We start from the raw sequence: 17,303 nt of genomic DNA on the forward strand, positions 1-17,303 counted from the left end.
TAAAGAATGCTGAAATCCAAGTTATAACGAAGAAGTTAGGACCTATCGAAGTTTCGCGACAAAACCGACAACGCTGAATGACGTAAAACGTGAAATTTACGTTAGCGCGATATTTAGCCGTAATGATCTAAACGAAATTCGTAGAATTCATTAAACCGAGAGCGTGCATAAAAAGAACGCCCAAATCTGACTTCGTATGAGGAAGTTATGATTTTTCTAAGTTTCGACTTAGAAGTATGCAACTCGAATACTCGATTTGAGACCGAGCGGTTTTTAGCCGAAACAATATAAACGAGAATCTAAGATCTCATTAATTGTAGTGAAACGATAAAAGGATAGGCGAAAACGGACGTCGGATGAAGAAGTTATGAATTTATAACAGAGTTTTCCTGTCCCGGCCTACTAAAAATAAATAATAAAAATAAAGTCAAGATTAGCCGACGGAGTCAAAACAAAAGTTTTAGAACGTAGTCTCACCTACGCGTGGATATAAAGAACGTCGAAAACGGAGTTCGTATGATGAAGATATGAATTTTTGAAGTTTATTAAATAATTATAATATATATATATATATATATATATATATATATATATATATATATATTTCGGATAATATCCGAAGGGGGAGGAGTCACCGTTCCGATCAACACTACGCCCAGCGTAGTGTTGTACACCTAGCGTACCACTCGAGTGCTCCGGGTTCGTAAGCGATGACGTCGAAGCTCCAATGACGCAAGCAGTGACGACTTCGGAGGAGTACGCCCCGCGTAAGGGCATTACGCCCAGCGTAATGCGAGGCACAACCTCTATAAAAGGCTTGTGAGGGCAGCCGATATCTTTGCTCTTTTTCTCTTCTCTCTCCCGTTTTGCATCGTTTTGCGTGCCAGAAGTATCCCGAAGCCCCGGTATCATTCCCGAGCCCCAAAGCAAGTCTCGAAGCCCTGAAGATCCTGAGAAGTGCGATTCCCGAGCCGAAGCTCTGCCTGTGAGGAGTCCGGTTTTTTTGTGAAGATCTTCCAGATCTACCGAAGAATACTACTTCTACAAGCCGTAGTGTTGTCCGATCATCTTTTGATCAAGTGAGTGTGTGGTTACTTTCTTTTAACGCATAATTATGAAGTATTTTATACGAAATACGTGTTATGTGTATATTTTGTGTTATATGTGTGAATGCATATTCACTTTCTTCTATCTCATAGATATGATTTATTCTCTATGAAATACATGTTATGTGTATGTGTCTCATCTGTTGTTTGGAATATGTATTGAATGAGAATGCTATACAGGTTTTAAACTATGTATAAAAATATAAATTTTTATCTACTAATATGTCGGGTAGAACATGGGTAGATAGTTGTGTGATAAACAGATGAGATGCCTCGTTGTTATTTTTGATTCAGTCATATAGCGGAGTTTAGATGACGACCACATAATTTTCTAGACAGTCCTATGGAACGCTAGCAGGTTCGCCACCTGTAGGTGTTAATTGTGACATCCCCAAAATCACAGCCAGAAAAGACCGGTTTTGTTTATACTTTATTTCAAAATCAGAATTATCTTTTAATAAAAGGGTTGCGGAATTTTTCCCAAAACAATAATATGATAAAGATTTATCAAAAGCATTTCCATATATATGTATTTCATTAAAAGACTCGGGATGTCATGTTCGTACAGATCAAAAGTATAAACAGTACAATATAAGCCTTACTACATTATTTCATATCTACAGGCCTATATCCGTAATCCCTCGTCCAAAACATCATACCTATGCTCATGCGCCACTACCTGTAATACATAAAACTGAGTGGGTCAAGCTTGGGAGCCTGGTGAGCACATAGGGTTTTCAACCCACAATAAATAAGTTTATTAATTTCATCAATCAACAATAACCCGATTACCCGTTCCCGTTATCCTCACTTTACGTCCCTAAACACCTATCATAAGGGACCTAGCCTAAGGATCATCATCGGGACGGACACTACTGCTAAGGGGATTCCTCAGCAATAAATGTCCTAATAGGCAACCATGTGGGGGATGGAGTACACCGGTGAACACATCGTTCACAACACTTACAGGTTGCAAGCCTGCTAGTGTTCCACTGGACTGTCTAGAAGAGTCCGTGGTCGTCATCTATACTCCGCTAGATGACTGGATCAACAACAACAACATCGAGGCCTTTCATCATTTTATCACACATCACCTATTACATCTACCCATGTTTTACCCTAACATTTTCGTAGATATAAAATACATATACAGTTTAAATCATTGAAAACATGTATAACAACGTTCATCTGGCATAGATAGCAAGTATTCAGATAATATGCACACATAGCACGTAATTTATATAAAATACTTCATATCTATGTGTAAGTTGAAAGTAACTATGCACTCACCTGATTAGGTGGTGACTCAGCACTTGGACAGCGCTTCGATACTCTCAAAATGATATTCCTTCGATAAAACCTAGTATCGATACCACTAGGGTTTAGTCTAATGATAACCGCGACAAATTAGTTATCTGACTATTATTATTATTATTATTATATAAGCGTTAATAACACTCAGTATAACTCATAATAATAGCCCAAATAATTATTTTAAGGACCTAATAACATTCCTATATTAAAACATAAGGTAAACTAAAGATAGGATAGGTACAGCTCACTTACAGCGGGTTTTTCTCGAAAACCGGGCTTCGCTGGAGTAGCGTTCCCGAGCCGAAAGGCTCTTTTCTCGGGACTCCGGGAGCCTCGGGGCTTCCTTCGGGTGCTAGGGGGTTTACCTAGGCTTTTAGGGGAGTTAGGGAGCTTAAAGAGAGAGAGTTTAGAGAGAGAAAGAAGAGGGGTGAGGGGTGAGGAAATGAGGGAATCCGTGTTGGGTTTTGAGCAATCTAACACTTCCTAAGTGTGCATGCAACCCTAATAAACCTTGGATCTATGTTTGTCTAAATACATGCAAAATAATAATTTTCCAAGGTTTATAACCTATCTAACATGGCATGGGGAACATTTCAACATAAAAGAGTTAGAAGAGATTACATACCTTTTGGTGTGTTGGGTTCTTAGGAGTTTGAGGGCCAAGCACCAATAGTGTGAATGCCTCAAATGGAATCACAAACACCACAAACTCTTGGAAAACTTTGAGAGAGTATATACACCTTGTATAAATCAGCCACACACATGCACACACACACTAGATCACTAGCTTTCTCTTAGGCCTCATTTCATGCTCCATAAGCATGCTTATATAGTATGCATGGTTAGGGTGAAACCCTAATAACCCATGTCTTTTCCTTTTCCAAGGATCCATGGGTTAAAAGCTCCATGGATCATCCATGGACTTCCACATAAACCTAGCCCATTAACAAATGAGTATTAGCCCACACTATATAAAACAAATAGCCCATAATTTAATTAGTATTCCTTTTAATCTCTAAATTAATCCATGATTAATTTAAGACTAAAACTAATTAAATAACGTAACTTCATATTAATATATTATAACTCATAATATATTAATAAACATATGTGTATAACTCTCATAAAATTATCCATAATAGTTTGGATGAGATGCAACCCAAATGGACCATGCCGGTCGGGTCAAGTATATACCAAATAAGTTATGGACTTAGACACCTTATCCAACAATCCGGCACCTCTATTTATAGGGGAGGATTCTGATGGACTCGTCGAGTCTGAGTCATGACTCGTCGAGTTGGTCCATGTGGTGGCCTTCTGGTGGTGCCACGTGTCCAATTCTGGTGGTGCCACGTCACCCCCTATCGCGTATCAGCCTTCAAACTTAGAAAAATCATAACTTTCGCATACGAGCTCTGTTTTCGACGTTCTTTATATCCATGCGTAGGTAAAATCAAGATCTACAACTTTCGTTTAGACTCCGTTGGAAAATTCTCGACCGGTCTCAAATTTAACAGTAGGAGGCGTTTAGACTGTTAAATGACCGCGAAGAGTTCATAACTCCTTCATACGGACTCTGTTTTCGTCTGCCTTTTTACCGTTGAGTTCCTATGAATGAGATCTTCAACTCTCATTTAGGTCGCATAAGCCAAAAACCGCTCGAACTAAAATTCGAGTTTCGGGCTGTGCACTGCTAAGCCGAATCTTAGAAAAATCATAACTTCTTCATACGAAGTCAGATTTGGGCGTTATTTTTATTGATGTTCTTAGTTTAACATATTATACGACTTTTGTTTAGATTGCTAAGGCTAAAAAGTCTTCTATCGTAAATTCACTATTTACGTCTTCCGGTGTCGTGCCGGTTTTGCCGTAAAACTTCGGCGGGTCATAACTTCTTCGTTATAGCTCGGATTTCGGCATTCTTTATATGTACGGAAACCTTGAGACATATTCTACAACTTTATGTAGAGATATCGGGATTATCTCACACTTTAATTTTGACGCTCATTTTTATTCTTTATTAATTAGACATTTATAATTAAATAATAAACACATAAACACACATAATTCACATAATACTCAAATATTTCATATTTATTACTTCAAAAAGAGTTACAATAGTTGACCTAGACTATTACATTGACAAAAATGCTTAGCCCTGAAACCCGGGCGTTACATTAATGAACTTGGGTGTTCATTCGTTGTACTCCATCCCCCTCATGGTTGCCTTATTTGACATATATTACCGGGAAACCTCCGAATGCATGTGTTGTTGCCCTAATGAACTATTCTTAGACTAGGTCCCTTGTGTTAGTTATTTTGGGTACGTAAAGTGACAATAACGGGAATGGGTAATTGGGTTATTGTTGGTTGATGAAAATTAATTTAATCATTTATTGTGGGTTGAAAACCTTATATGCTCACCAAGCTCCTAAGCCTCACCCACTCAGTTGATTTGTATTACAGGAAGTGGCACAAGGGCATAAGATGGATGAATCATCAAGTTGTTTTGTTTACAAGTCTGTATATGTATATATTTGTTGAATGACTTGTAATGTTATCGTTTATGCTTTATGGTCTGTATCGGAACATGACATCCCGAGTTTTGATTATATAATGAAAATACATTTCTTTTATGAAATGCTTTGGTAAATATTATTTTATCACGTTTTGTTTTTGGGAACAAATTCCGCAACTTTTTCAAATCAAAAGGATTTACTCTAAAACTATTTTAAAAGCATAAATGAAAAATCGGTCTTTTCTGGCCGAGATTTTTGGGGATGTCACATAATCTCCCCCAGTAATCTCAGCCCATAAATTATTTTCGTTGTAGTCATCCGGCCATCTCGTACACAATCAACAAGGAATTCCAGGAAGTGGACACTCCTCATCTCATTCTCAGTATAAATCCTTACTCTAACGACAAGCTCAATCGCGCTGCATTCCCTACTCACACCACCAAGTTGAAAGGAAAAAGTTGTCCTGTCATCGGGGCCTTCCTAGGGTCATAGGAAACTATAGAATAGAACTCTAGCAAAAATTCCCAATAAACAGATTCCATAACCCTGAACAGTATGTCCCATCCTCAACATACAAACAATGACACACCACTCACGTCCACGTAGGTGTATTGCAAAAAATTGCGGATCAATTCGTCCAGTCCAGTCTGGGATGCCAACCCCCAGTTGAATGAAGGTGCGATGTCAATCTCTTTCGTGAGCAGTAAACTTAGGTTGTTCAAATATTTGCCATGATTTTCTTTGTTAAGACTTTGTGGGAATTGCAAGAAACGGTGATCAATGATTTCCTCGGGTTGATTTCTTCGTGGATTCCTTCGAGACACAATCTTTGTGTCGAATTTTACAAGAAAATAAGCCAAATCGAGACTTTTTGTGAAGTAGTAGACGGAACAACTTATGTGTGAAATAGGTTGAATGAGGAAAAAGAAGTCAGCGAAAAGAGGATATAACCTGACAAAGTTATGTTGGGCGTAAAAAGTAGTATGCTGAAAGTACATGGTTTGACCTAGTTACGCTACGCGTAATTAGTAGGTACGTTGGGCGTAACTGTAATACCGAGAAAAATTTGGCCACGATCATCTGTTGCATATGCATGGCGTAATGCCAATTACGCTGGGCATATATATGGTGAATTTAATTTCCTGTTGCCCATTTTAATTTTCTTTTTCCAACTGATTTAATTGGGGACTTCAAAAAATTTAATTTCTGCAAATAACAGCCACAACTTTTCTGACAAGTGACACGTTATCAACAAAAATAAAAATAACAAAAATAAAAACGAAAAACAAATAATGAATAACCAAATAAACCAAATTAATTGCACACCGTTCCTCGGCAACGTCGCCAAATACTTGATGTGTGATTTTATATATATATATATATATATATATATATATATATATATATATATATATATTGCTCAAGTTTTAAGTTTATAAAACTAAATTTATCGCAACCAAACTAACACACACTAGGCACTGGACATAATCGTATAATAGTATTGTTGTGGTAAGAACAAGTTTCGAACACTAAGGGAATGGTGGTGAACTAATTTGAAGTGTTTGATTATAAGTTACATAAAACACACAAAAATAATAAAGAAATATTTTATTACATACTCAAATACCACTTAACATAAAATATCGATAAACTGACTAGAAGACAAATCTCTTTAGGTACTTCGGTTTAGATAAATTACACCTCAAATTAATGGTTAACTACTAATATAATGGATATTTGTTCATTATTCAACGATTCATAATATGACTAGTGTCATGGTCACGACTACTAATCCTTTGATTTCAACATAATTGTTAATTCATTGATCAGGTGAACAAACAATAATGCAAATTTGTATTCATTTCGTATTAAGCAAGATTTGATCTTATTTAACCCTAATGGTCTTAGGAGTTAAATCATGCAGAGAACGGTCATTCTACTCATGCACACAGATTAAAGTTCACAACTTTATTTCCTAACCCTAGGTTTCGGTCAAAACACTAGTCATAATCACCAGTGGTCACTGGACAACCATGATTCAAATTAACACAGTTAGATGGTCATCTAAACTATATCAATTCAACAATAGGGAACAAAGTAACGATCTTTAATGCATATGGATCTTCAATCAAACTTGATAAAATAAATTGAATAAGACCAAATAATCCAAATAGCAATTAAACCATAATTTAAGGTTCATTCAATAATAAACACAAAGTAAAAGGCTTTTTCACCTAAATCAGAAAGTAAACACATAGTAGCATCACAATAGAATGCTAAAGATGGTCACGAGAACAAACCACATGATTACCGACATGAATCCGCTCTCTAATCCCTTAGATTCTTGCTCGTGTCAGCTTAACGGCCTGCCGGCCACCTTCTAGACCCTCAAAACGGCCAAATATGAGTTATTTGTCAACTAAGGATTAATGCTAGTTGATTTTTTTTTTCTGGTTAGCCTAAAATCACTTTCTATATACCTTGGAACCGACTTACGTACATTGGGCGTAAGTCGGTGTACGGTGGGCGTACTAAGAAACTCATCACGATTAGAATTCCGGACTCCAACACCAGTACGTTGGGTGTAAGTCTATCTACGCTGGGCGTAGTCTTCATCTCACCAGTACGCTGGGCGTAAGCCCCACTATATTGGGCGTAGTGGGTTGCCTTCAACCATCTTCATCCTTTTTTCCTTTTAAGCCAAACTCCCGTCTTCGTTTACATCTTTTCGACTCTAGCAATATAAGTTTTAACGTTATAAGTACCTTTTAGTTCTAAATAAGGATAATAAAGGCTAAAATATTAAGATATGTGATATATATATATATATATATATATATATATATACACACATATACATATCAGAGTTTATACATGATTTTAGACTATAATTTTGTCAAATTTGGGTTTCCATTCAATAACTTATAGTCCCTCGAAGTTGGGATATAATTATGGAAAATTTTAAAGTTCAACCACTAAGTAACAAGTAATTACCAAAAAATTATGGGTTTTTCGGTTCTAAACTCACTTTACCCGGATCCACCCTACCCACTTTGATGTTTCTAGGTTTTACGGTTCTAGACCCACTTTATCCAGTATCATACCCGAAACTGATTCTTATATACCGATTCGGTTTCCGGTCCTATAAAATCCTGTTAACCGGTTCCGGGTTTTTGGTTCTGGGTCTATCCGGGTCGGGTTTGGACTCACTTTCATCCTTACATGGAGTAGCCTCAAAAAGTGTTTTTGGACAATTTTGGATATTAGGTCAATAGGAAGGGGAAATGGAAAATTTAGTCTTATAAAGGTAAAATGATATTTTACCATGTATGAGTAATATTGGAATAAGGACCTTTGAGTATGGATTCTCACCTATATTCTGATTTGGGTTTTATCGTGTTTACGATTAGGTGGAGGTGTTCTGTTATCAGCACCCCGAATGTGATATTATCTGTCATCAGACTTAGGTGAGTCTGTTCATTGTACTCGTGGGTCGAAGACACCAATGCCGACTCATTGGATTATGTTGTAGGATGCTAGCTGTCTTTGTGAATCTTGCATGTGTTTGTAAGTTTATATGGGCGAAGCCCGATTACATGGGCAGGGCCCGATTATGCATGATCTATATGGGTGGGGATCAAATATTTGGACGGGGCCTGTTACGTAGTTTAGGCGGGGCCCGTTTATATGTATGGTGTATGTGGTATTTTGAGGAACTCACTAAGCTTTGTTCTTACGGTTTTGTGATTTAATGTTTCCAGGTAATTCTAGTTCGAAAGGGAAGGGTCCAACATTATCACACAACATCCACCAGTGTTCCGCATATTATGATTGTTTTGTACTCTTATGACCATCCGATACATTTTATACTTTGATTGTGTTTTGGAATGAATGAATGTGTTGGGTTGGGTTTACGAAAAGAAAATTTTTACTCATTATTTTTGGTACGTAACACAGACACAACAGATTCCAAAGTACCTTTACTATTTTCTAATTTTTCATTCCAACAACCTTACTTTGAGTCGATATCTCATTTACCTTAAATTCAATTTCAACATGTAATATATAATTTCGAAACTCTCTTCAAGGAGAATGAAATTCAACTAAATATTACTAAAATTGGCAATAAATATCTCGATTTTCATGTGTCCAAACTCCAAAGTCAACTAAAAATCATATTTTATTGTTTAAGAAAATCATGTTTTTCCAACACCCTCCAACCCAATTTTTTTTCGCTTTGTCCTAGCTTAGGTCCAACTTTGCTTGGTCCATCCATGCTTGGCTCGATCTACCACGTTCGACCCTTGGCCTTGTTGGGTTAGGCCAAGACGTTGGCTTGAGCGAGGCCATGCTGGTTCGGCCATGAACCTCTTTTACTATAATCTTTTGATCAAGGTTTGATCACAAGTGATCATAGGATCTCGATTTTAACAATTTGATATAAATAAAATGAAAAATAAAATTTTATAAAATATCATGTTATTGTTTTAGAATTTTATCAAAATAATTTATTTTTGAACGATAAGATAATAGTAAAATAAATACAAAACATGAAATGTAGAAACCGTTTGAGAAAATATTATAATTTCCAGATCTTTCGTTACACGATCATAATATCAGGTTGATCTTTAAAATGGGCATTCAAAGCCATCAGCCATGGATCCTTGAGACGTCAACATTCATGACGCTTTTATTGGTAGCATTTCACCTCCTCGCATTGGTAATCCAACATTTATATATTTTGATTCATCGCATTTAATCAGATTTCTAATTCCTTCTAAATTTTTAGAATTTTGTTAAAGGTTGTTGGGATTTACAAACTAGCTACATCAACACGATCTCAAGGAAAAGCTGAGAAATTGAAGAAAAGTAATTAGGGGTTTCAACTTTCAAGCATGCATTTAGAATTATTATTCATTGTTGATTTGTTGGTGCTGAAGAAATTTCCTATCTTTTTAACATTTGGGTGTTCGATGAAATGCCTTGTTATTCGTTACTTGTTTGAATTGTCTGTGGAAATGCTAAAAATATTAGACACCGTTAGTTAAAAAGTAGTGTTTTTTATTCTTATCCCATTTGCTTGATGGCATAAAAGATAAAGGAAATTGGTATAATTGATGGTGTTCTATTAAATGCCTCAAAGAAATATTCATTACAGATAATTTGGTATTTGTTTTGTTATTTTATCCATTGTTAGTGGTATTATGGAGTAAAAGTGCGCGCTAGTGGATAAAATCACAACACATGGGTATTAAATTAACTTAAAAAGTAGAATCCTAAGTGTTCTTAAATGTCTAAAAAGTACTTCCATTGTTCCATAAATCATTTTTTATACATGAGTTTAGGGGCTATTTGGTCTTTGAACTAGTTTATATTACAAAACAAAATAGGTTGGACTCCGTTTCGACATGCATTGATCATCTATGTGGACAAAGTTGGATACAAATGTTAAAAAGGGACAAAAATTACAATTTTTTGTCTTGTAAAAAAATGTGGAACAATGTATGGCATAACTCATTTTCAATCTTTATTTTGTGCAAAGACAAGAATGACCTTGTCATTTTTATCATTGAAAGTAACCCTAAAAAAATTTTGTACTTCGGTCATATCCAGTGTAACAAACACAGTCTAAATGAGCAAGCAGATTAGATTTGGAAACAAGAAATCTTTAAAGAGGAGATTCTATCTAGTTGTACAATCCTCTTGTGATTCTTATCATGATTAGGAACTTGGGATCAAGCAAGCAAGAGTGAGGGGGAACTTGGGGAGCACCTAAAAACAGCACATACTAGTCTTGCATTTATCCAAAAACCCCGACAAAAGTTGATTTTGGAGGTTAATTAATCTTTAATGGAGATAATATTATATATCTTGTATTGATTAAAGTAACTTAGTTTTAATCATTCTGTACCCATTGTTAAGTAGAAGAGCATATTAAAAGTAAAGTACCCTGCAAAGTTATAAACTTTTTCTTAAGGAGCGATGCTGCTGTTGCCATGTCAGCAGCTCATCAAACACGTTGCCATTTTTCAAATACGAAAAGAGTAATAAAAAAATTGATCAAAAGGGATTGTTTGGCAGAGGGTGAGATGCAGAATTAGTGTTAAGTTCATCAATGATGAGGGCATGTGGTGTGTTAGATTAGGGTTTTTCAATTGAGAGGCAGTACTCATGTGACATATGTGCCTAGATATAACTTATCATAAGTCTATCCCCTCTATGATCATGTGTTTTAAGGGGCAATTATGTAATTTTACATTTATCTCAATAATCATTTTTATTACAAACAACTTATATTGTTCGTTCAAATCAAGGATCATTTTGATCCTAAATAAGAATTCTGAAGTAATGAATTGCAAAGAACAACTGCAAGAATAAATTTTTTTGGTTAAAATTAAGTTTGAAGTCATAAAGAATCGTTTAGTTGTTAAGTAATTTCACCATGGTCTATCACACTCCAACATTAATTAATAAAGGTACAAGATTATGTAGTGATTGGTTGATTCAATGAATACTTAGTGACACAATCATGAAATCTCCTACTTGACCTTTTTCTTTTTGCTTTTGATGACTTGGTCACTTGCCTTAAATATATCTTTTTTGAAAACATCTCCTCTATCAAAATGCAATCCTCTAAAGGCCTTCACAAGAAGCAAAAACTTCCATATAAAGGATGCAAGAGATTTTGTTGCAATTGTCGGTTTAGTGTTTCTTCTTCTTCCGAGGAAACCGAAAGTGGGAAATCTGAGCGCTTCCCCACTGTCTCTAGCCTCGCACACGCCATGGTTCAAGAAAGATTAGACCAAATAATCCGAGAAAGGCAAGAAAGAAGATATGAAGAGAGGAGGAGAAAGGTAAGAGAAAGCAGTAACAATATCGGTTACAGTAATAACAATATCAATAACAATAGCAGTAGTAATAATAATAACAGTAACAAACTGTTTGTGATGGTCGCTATGGAGAAATCCTCGTATAATTTTAGAGAAGATTTTCGGGAATCGATGATGGAGATGATCACGGCGAATCGGATTTCGGAACCTAAAGATTTACGCCGGCTTTTGAATTGTTACGTATCGATGAATTCAGAGGAATTTCATAGTGTTATACTTGAGGTTTTTCATGAGGTTTGCTCAAATTTGTTCTTGTATTGTAAGTGTCGTTGAAGGTTAGAAATATGGTTTTGATGACAACAGATGTTACATTGAGGTTTTATTATTTTTATTTATTTATTTATTTATTTTCATTCGTTTTCTAGTTTATCACTTCACAACTTTGAAATTAGGAAAATGTGATTGTGAATGTTGCTTTTAGAATATGTATTACTTCAAGGGTACGTGTTCCGGACATAGAGGAAATCAAATAAGATAATCATATAAAATAAAAACCAACTTACGTGAAGGAAAATCTAGATTGGCCCACTAAACTAGCACAGCCAAAACCAAGTAGAGTTATTCGCTAAAATAATATTATTTAAGTATTATTTAAGTCTGATATATGTCTATATTGCCACTTTAAAAGAAATCCACAAATTCGCGAGAACATTTTTTCTGCCCTAAAAATCTTTTTATAACAAAAACCGGTGAATATTTTAGCCACAAATAAAATAATAATTCGTGAACCGGAAATCCTTAAATTTGCATAAAATAAATATTTCTTGAAAAAAAAAATGTCTAGTCGAAATGAACAAGATGCATGGTTTGTAGTGTTTAGGCTGTAGGTTCAAAATCTAATAAAAGACAGTGAATTTTTTTTTTTTCTACTTTTGAATTCCATATTTATAAGAAAAATATTGTTATTCGTTTTTCAGATATTTTTTATTTTACTAATGTTGTGCTCATGAACAAAGTAAATGCTCGCGAAAAAAATCCTTCGAAATTCACGAGTTTGAATATACTTGTAAATTCGCAACTAAAAATAGCATATATTTAATAACAAAAATAACCTTATGAATTCACAATTTTTTTTAACGATTCATATGGTTATCTAATTGATAATTTGGGTCTATATCAATATCACAGCCATATATGTTATTTTAGGGAACAACTCTAACCATGGTTGAGTTATCTTTTTAAGGCATATAAACTTATGTATATTACCGATATTATTGTAGTTGAGCATGTCTCAAATTCAGATTATGAGACTTGACTTGAATATTTAAGAGATTATCTTAATCTCTTAAATCTTGTGTCTGGAATTTAACATGTTGGTGTAAACGTAGAGTTTACAAAATCCACATTTTGCAAATCTCGAGCTTTATTGATTACTAAAGTAATCTTTGTTAATTCTAACAACTTTATTCTAGTTATAAGTTATAATAAATTATATTATCAAAACAAATACGTCAAACACAACTTATTGAAGTGAAGTCTTTCACAAGATCTAAAATACCCTTCAACTGTTTAACACTAACAAAATAAATTCGTTCATCGTTATTTCTAAGTCAAATGTCTAAAATACCCTTCAACAATACAAAAAACAACCGAAGATATGGTAAATTGACAACGACATCATAAAACATTTAATTGCAAACCTAGTATCTTGTCACTAAAAGTTTTAGGTCAAAAACAATTAGCATCACCTAAAACTTATGATCCAAAAGAAAAAATTTTAAAGAAAAAAAATCAAAACCAAAACACTTAGCCACCAAATTGTTCTTTCGTTCACAAACCCATCTCAAATCTAACATCATAAACAGTTAAACACAACAAAAAAAAGAAAAAAAAAAACACGAAAATTGTCGCATCAAAGAACAAAAATCATACCTTTTTTTTTTTTTAAGATTGATCAGCAACATCTGAAATTAAATCTTTCGCCTTTTTGTCGTCAGTTTCTGCATTGGAACAATGATTCTTCAAAACAGTTGCAATGTCAACCTCAGATGCACCCGCAAGCTTAAACCGGTCAACCGCAGTGTCCAAATTTTCCTTCCAACCGGTCAAACCCAATTTACACTCAACTTGAGATCTTTCGAAAAGCATATTCCCCCAAAAAAGATGTATCTGAGACCTCATAACAGCCGCCTGTTCTGCCGCCTCATCACTGTTGACTTTTTCTTCACCACCACTCTTTGACTTCTTCTTCAAAGATTCTTCTTTCTTGCTGACAAAATTCGGATCTTTAGCTTCTTTAGCTCTTTGTTCTTCAAGCTTCTCCCACATTTCGGTTGCGGATTTCATCTTCTCTTCAGCACTATCGAAAAGCTTAATCGTTTCAGTCGGGTCCCACTTTGACAAATCATCTTTTTTTGCAACAACAAACGACCAATAAAGTTTTGCCATTTCGAATTGTTGTTGGCCTAACGCGAGCAACCCTTCGTAAAAATCGGGTTTTATCATCAATGCTTCTTCGTATTTTTCTCTTGCTAAAGTGTACTTCTCTTTCACCCATTCGTATGCTGCTTGAAGGCGTGTGGACACTGTTTCTTGATCCCCGGAATCATCGATCGGAATCCGTTTCCGGGCTGCACACATGTGAACGTTTCCCCAATTGAAAAAAGCCAAAGCCGCCACTTCTTGGAACTTTGAAGCCGCTTTGTCGAAGAGGGTTTGAGCTTCTTCACTTGTTACGGTTTCTTCCAGAGCTTCGGAACACAATTCCATTCCGATCTCGTGTAAGTCGATATGAGCATCCGGGTCGATTCCGACGTGGGTTCGGAATAACTGAGCGAATTCAAACAACCAATCGTCCATTTCAACTTCTTTCAACTCCGGATCCTCGGGTATTTTTTCGGCTTCCTTTTCCGGTTTTTGTTCACTTTCGGAATTGGAATGGGACCCGTTGTTTTCCACTTCAATACTCTCGATCTCAACCGGCTTTTCTTCTTCCACTTCTTCTTCTTCTACTTCTTCTAACAATGGTGGCTCCTGCTCAGGGGTAACCTCGACAATATGCAATTTCAAAACCCCAAATAAGTCGAATTTTTCAGTATCGGGTTCTTTATCAGGAAGAACAAGGCCATCTGCAATCGATTCAGCCAATCTGAGCTCACGGGTACATGTTATAGTCACCAAATCTCCATCATCATCTTTGTATTTAATCAAAACAGATTTGGAAGATGGAAACCTTTTGCTCACAATCTCTCTCAAAACTTTGAAGTTACAATTCACTGGCATTTGGGCGAGACGTATATCGTGATCATACACAAGTTTCAAAGGTCTCCATTGAATTGCAACCTCTAAAGCTTGCAGTTTTGAAGATAACACAACCTTTTCCTTTTGGGTATCCTTATCACCATTAGCAGTAGGTTTATTGGAACCACCATTTGAAGGCTTCAAAACAAGCTTTGGCATTTGGGTGGTTTTGACCTCGGGATCAATCTCAATAGGTGGGACCGGATAAGTCTTATTGTTGGGAACACTGACCGGAACAGAAGGGGCGGTGCCGGTCTTTTTTGGAACTGGACGGGCGGGCAGACAGGGCCCGAGTCCAGCAATCGGGGCTCCGCGGATGGCGGAAGCCCCTAAAGCTGCCGGTGAAGGGCGGCTATGGAGGTCCTGTTGGGCCTCCTGGCGAGCCCCAATGATTGGGGCCCGCAGTCTTCGGGCAATTTCCAAAGCATCGCGATGATTTGGCTCGGCTCCTAAGAGTGTTTGGACATCCAACATTGCCATTTCATACTTACCTACAGCCTCAAAAGCTCGAGCCCTACGAAGCAAGGCTCGAACATATTGGGGTTGAACTTGAAGTGCCATGGAGCACTCGGAGATCACAGTTTTGTAATCTATGGGCTTCATTTGCATCAAACACGCGGCTTTATTGCTGTGGTACACTGCTCGATCTGGGTGGGTTTTTGGGGTGAGTTTAAGAGCGTTCTCGTATTGTTCAAGTGCACCCACGAAGTCTCTTGATTGAAACCTCTTGTTGCCTTCTTCTTTAAGCTCGTGAGCTCTCTTTAAGAAAATAGTTGGATCTAAATCGATACCAACACCGCCATTAGGTGTTATTGATGACGGTTTGGTGTTAACTCCCGACACTTGACTCTCGGTTTGACTAGGGTTTTGATTTTGATTGACAACGCCACCCTTCTTCTTCCTACCTCCAGATTTCCCCATTTTTTCTGACTAAAAACTGTATTTAATCTAAATCGAACTGAAATGACGAACTGTCTAACTTGCAGAATGCTAGATGATAAATTAATTCGTGAAATTGAGATATTAGAGATAAATTTACCTAGCTCTTGACGAAGTACACTCCTTTTCGAGCCGATTAAAGCGAATGAGATCGTTTTGCACGAAATTGAATCTTCTTGATGGAAATTGAAGATTCAAGAGTTAAAAAGATAGGATTTTGGGGGGTTTTAGGGAGGTTCTTCCGGTTGAACTCGAAACCCTAGATAGCAGTGCCTGATGAGCTAGAATATCAATTGGAGAATGGGGGGGCCTACTTGTTTTATATAATGGTTTTCCGCAACATTGTTTGGGGCTCCATTACTTTGATTTGAGTAATTACATAATCGTCCCTCTACTTCTTCGTCACGTATGTTTTGTCCCTCAACTTTGTATTTGCATTTTCATTTGCAATATAAAAAGCTTTTGCCATTTTATTTATGGTCCTTTAGACCCATAAAAAGTCATTGGTACCAAGTGGTGCACCTAGGCTAGAAGGATTATAAGTTATATGTGTAAGAAAATAACTTTTATGTACAAAATTGGTTATTGTCGCTTTAACTGTACATGACATAATTGGTTATTGTTTTAAATTGTATATAAACGGAGACAATGTTAGGGAAAAATCCAAAATTGTCTAACATTTCGTTTAAGGATAACATTACAATTCAAAAAAATCAACCTGTCAATCATATCTGCCTCTCATCAACGTTTTTGGTCTTTGGTCTGACATTTGGTTTAATTGTGTATTTCTCGCCTCATAATACCCCTAATATGATGGGTTTTGAGCATATCTATATCCTTATGTGTACATGCAACCCTACTTCCTTTGGATTTAGATTATTCTCAAGTTATACATGCAAATAAGATTTCCAAAGCAATAACCCTAATTTAGCATATAAAATTCGAGATCCATGTAAAACTAGGGTTTAAGAATTTACCTTTCTTGTTATCTAGTAACAACAAGTAATCCACGGATGATCTTGACTCTTGAAAGCTTGAGTGTCTCACGTGTTGCACCTCTAATGGAATCACAAACACCAAAAGTAAAGGATGAGTGAGAGAGAGGGCAGAAATCGGCTAGGGTTTCTCCTTATGAAGCAGTGGCCGATTTCAAGAGGTCTAGGGGCCTTCATATACTTGTGGCTGCTAGGGTTTCAAGGTGGAAACCCTAATCTGATTGCTTAAGCCTTAAGCAGTCCATGGATACCTTGTAGAAGGCCTTTGACGAAATCTCTATAGGGCCTCCTATAGATTTC

The 17,303-nt window shown here is 36.2% G+C and overlaps 1 protein-coding gene across 2 annotated transcripts; it reads right to left on the reverse strand.

Annotated features, from left to right (window-relative positions):
- Positions 1 to 13,575: 13,575 nt before the first annotated feature.
- PHOX2 (Octicosapeptide/Phox/Bem1p (PB1) domain-containing protein / tetratricopeptide repeat (TPR)-containing protein) lies at positions 13,576 to 16,307 on the reverse strand. Of its 2 annotated transcripts, none has more exons than XM_078995203.1 (2): positions 16,109 to 16,307; positions 13,576 to 15,999 (listed from the first exon to the last, which is right to left on the reverse strand). In XM_078995203.1, the coding sequence occupies exon 2, from the start codon at positions 15,988 to 15,990 to the stop codon at positions 13,714 to 13,716; it is 2,277 nt and encodes a 758-aa protein (XP_078851329.1). In that variant the 5' UTR covers positions 15,991 to 15,999; positions 16,109 to 16,307; the 3' UTR covers positions 13,576 to 13,713. The 2 variants fall into 2 exon arrangements, with proteins under 2 accessions (XP_078851329.1, XP_078851324.1); XM_078995198.1 differs by having other exon boundaries at positions 13,576 to 16,017.
- Positions 16,308 to 17,303: the final 996 nt, after the last annotated feature.

The sequence above is a fragment of the Lactuca saligna genome, chromosome 1 (assembly GCF_052625555.1).
Source record: "Lactuca saligna cultivar CGN05327 chromosome 1, ASM5262555v1, whole genome shotgun sequence".
NCBI classification, from domain to species: domain Eukaryota; kingdom Viridiplantae; phylum Streptophyta; class Magnoliopsida; order Asterales; family Asteraceae; genus Lactuca; species Lactuca saligna.

Bases quoted from the DNA above. Each gene is read 5' to 3' on its own strand.
- PHOX2 (XM_078995203.1), bottom strand. From the start codon at position 15,990: ATGGGGAAATCTGGAGGTAGGAAGAAGAAGGGTGGCGTTGTCAATCAA.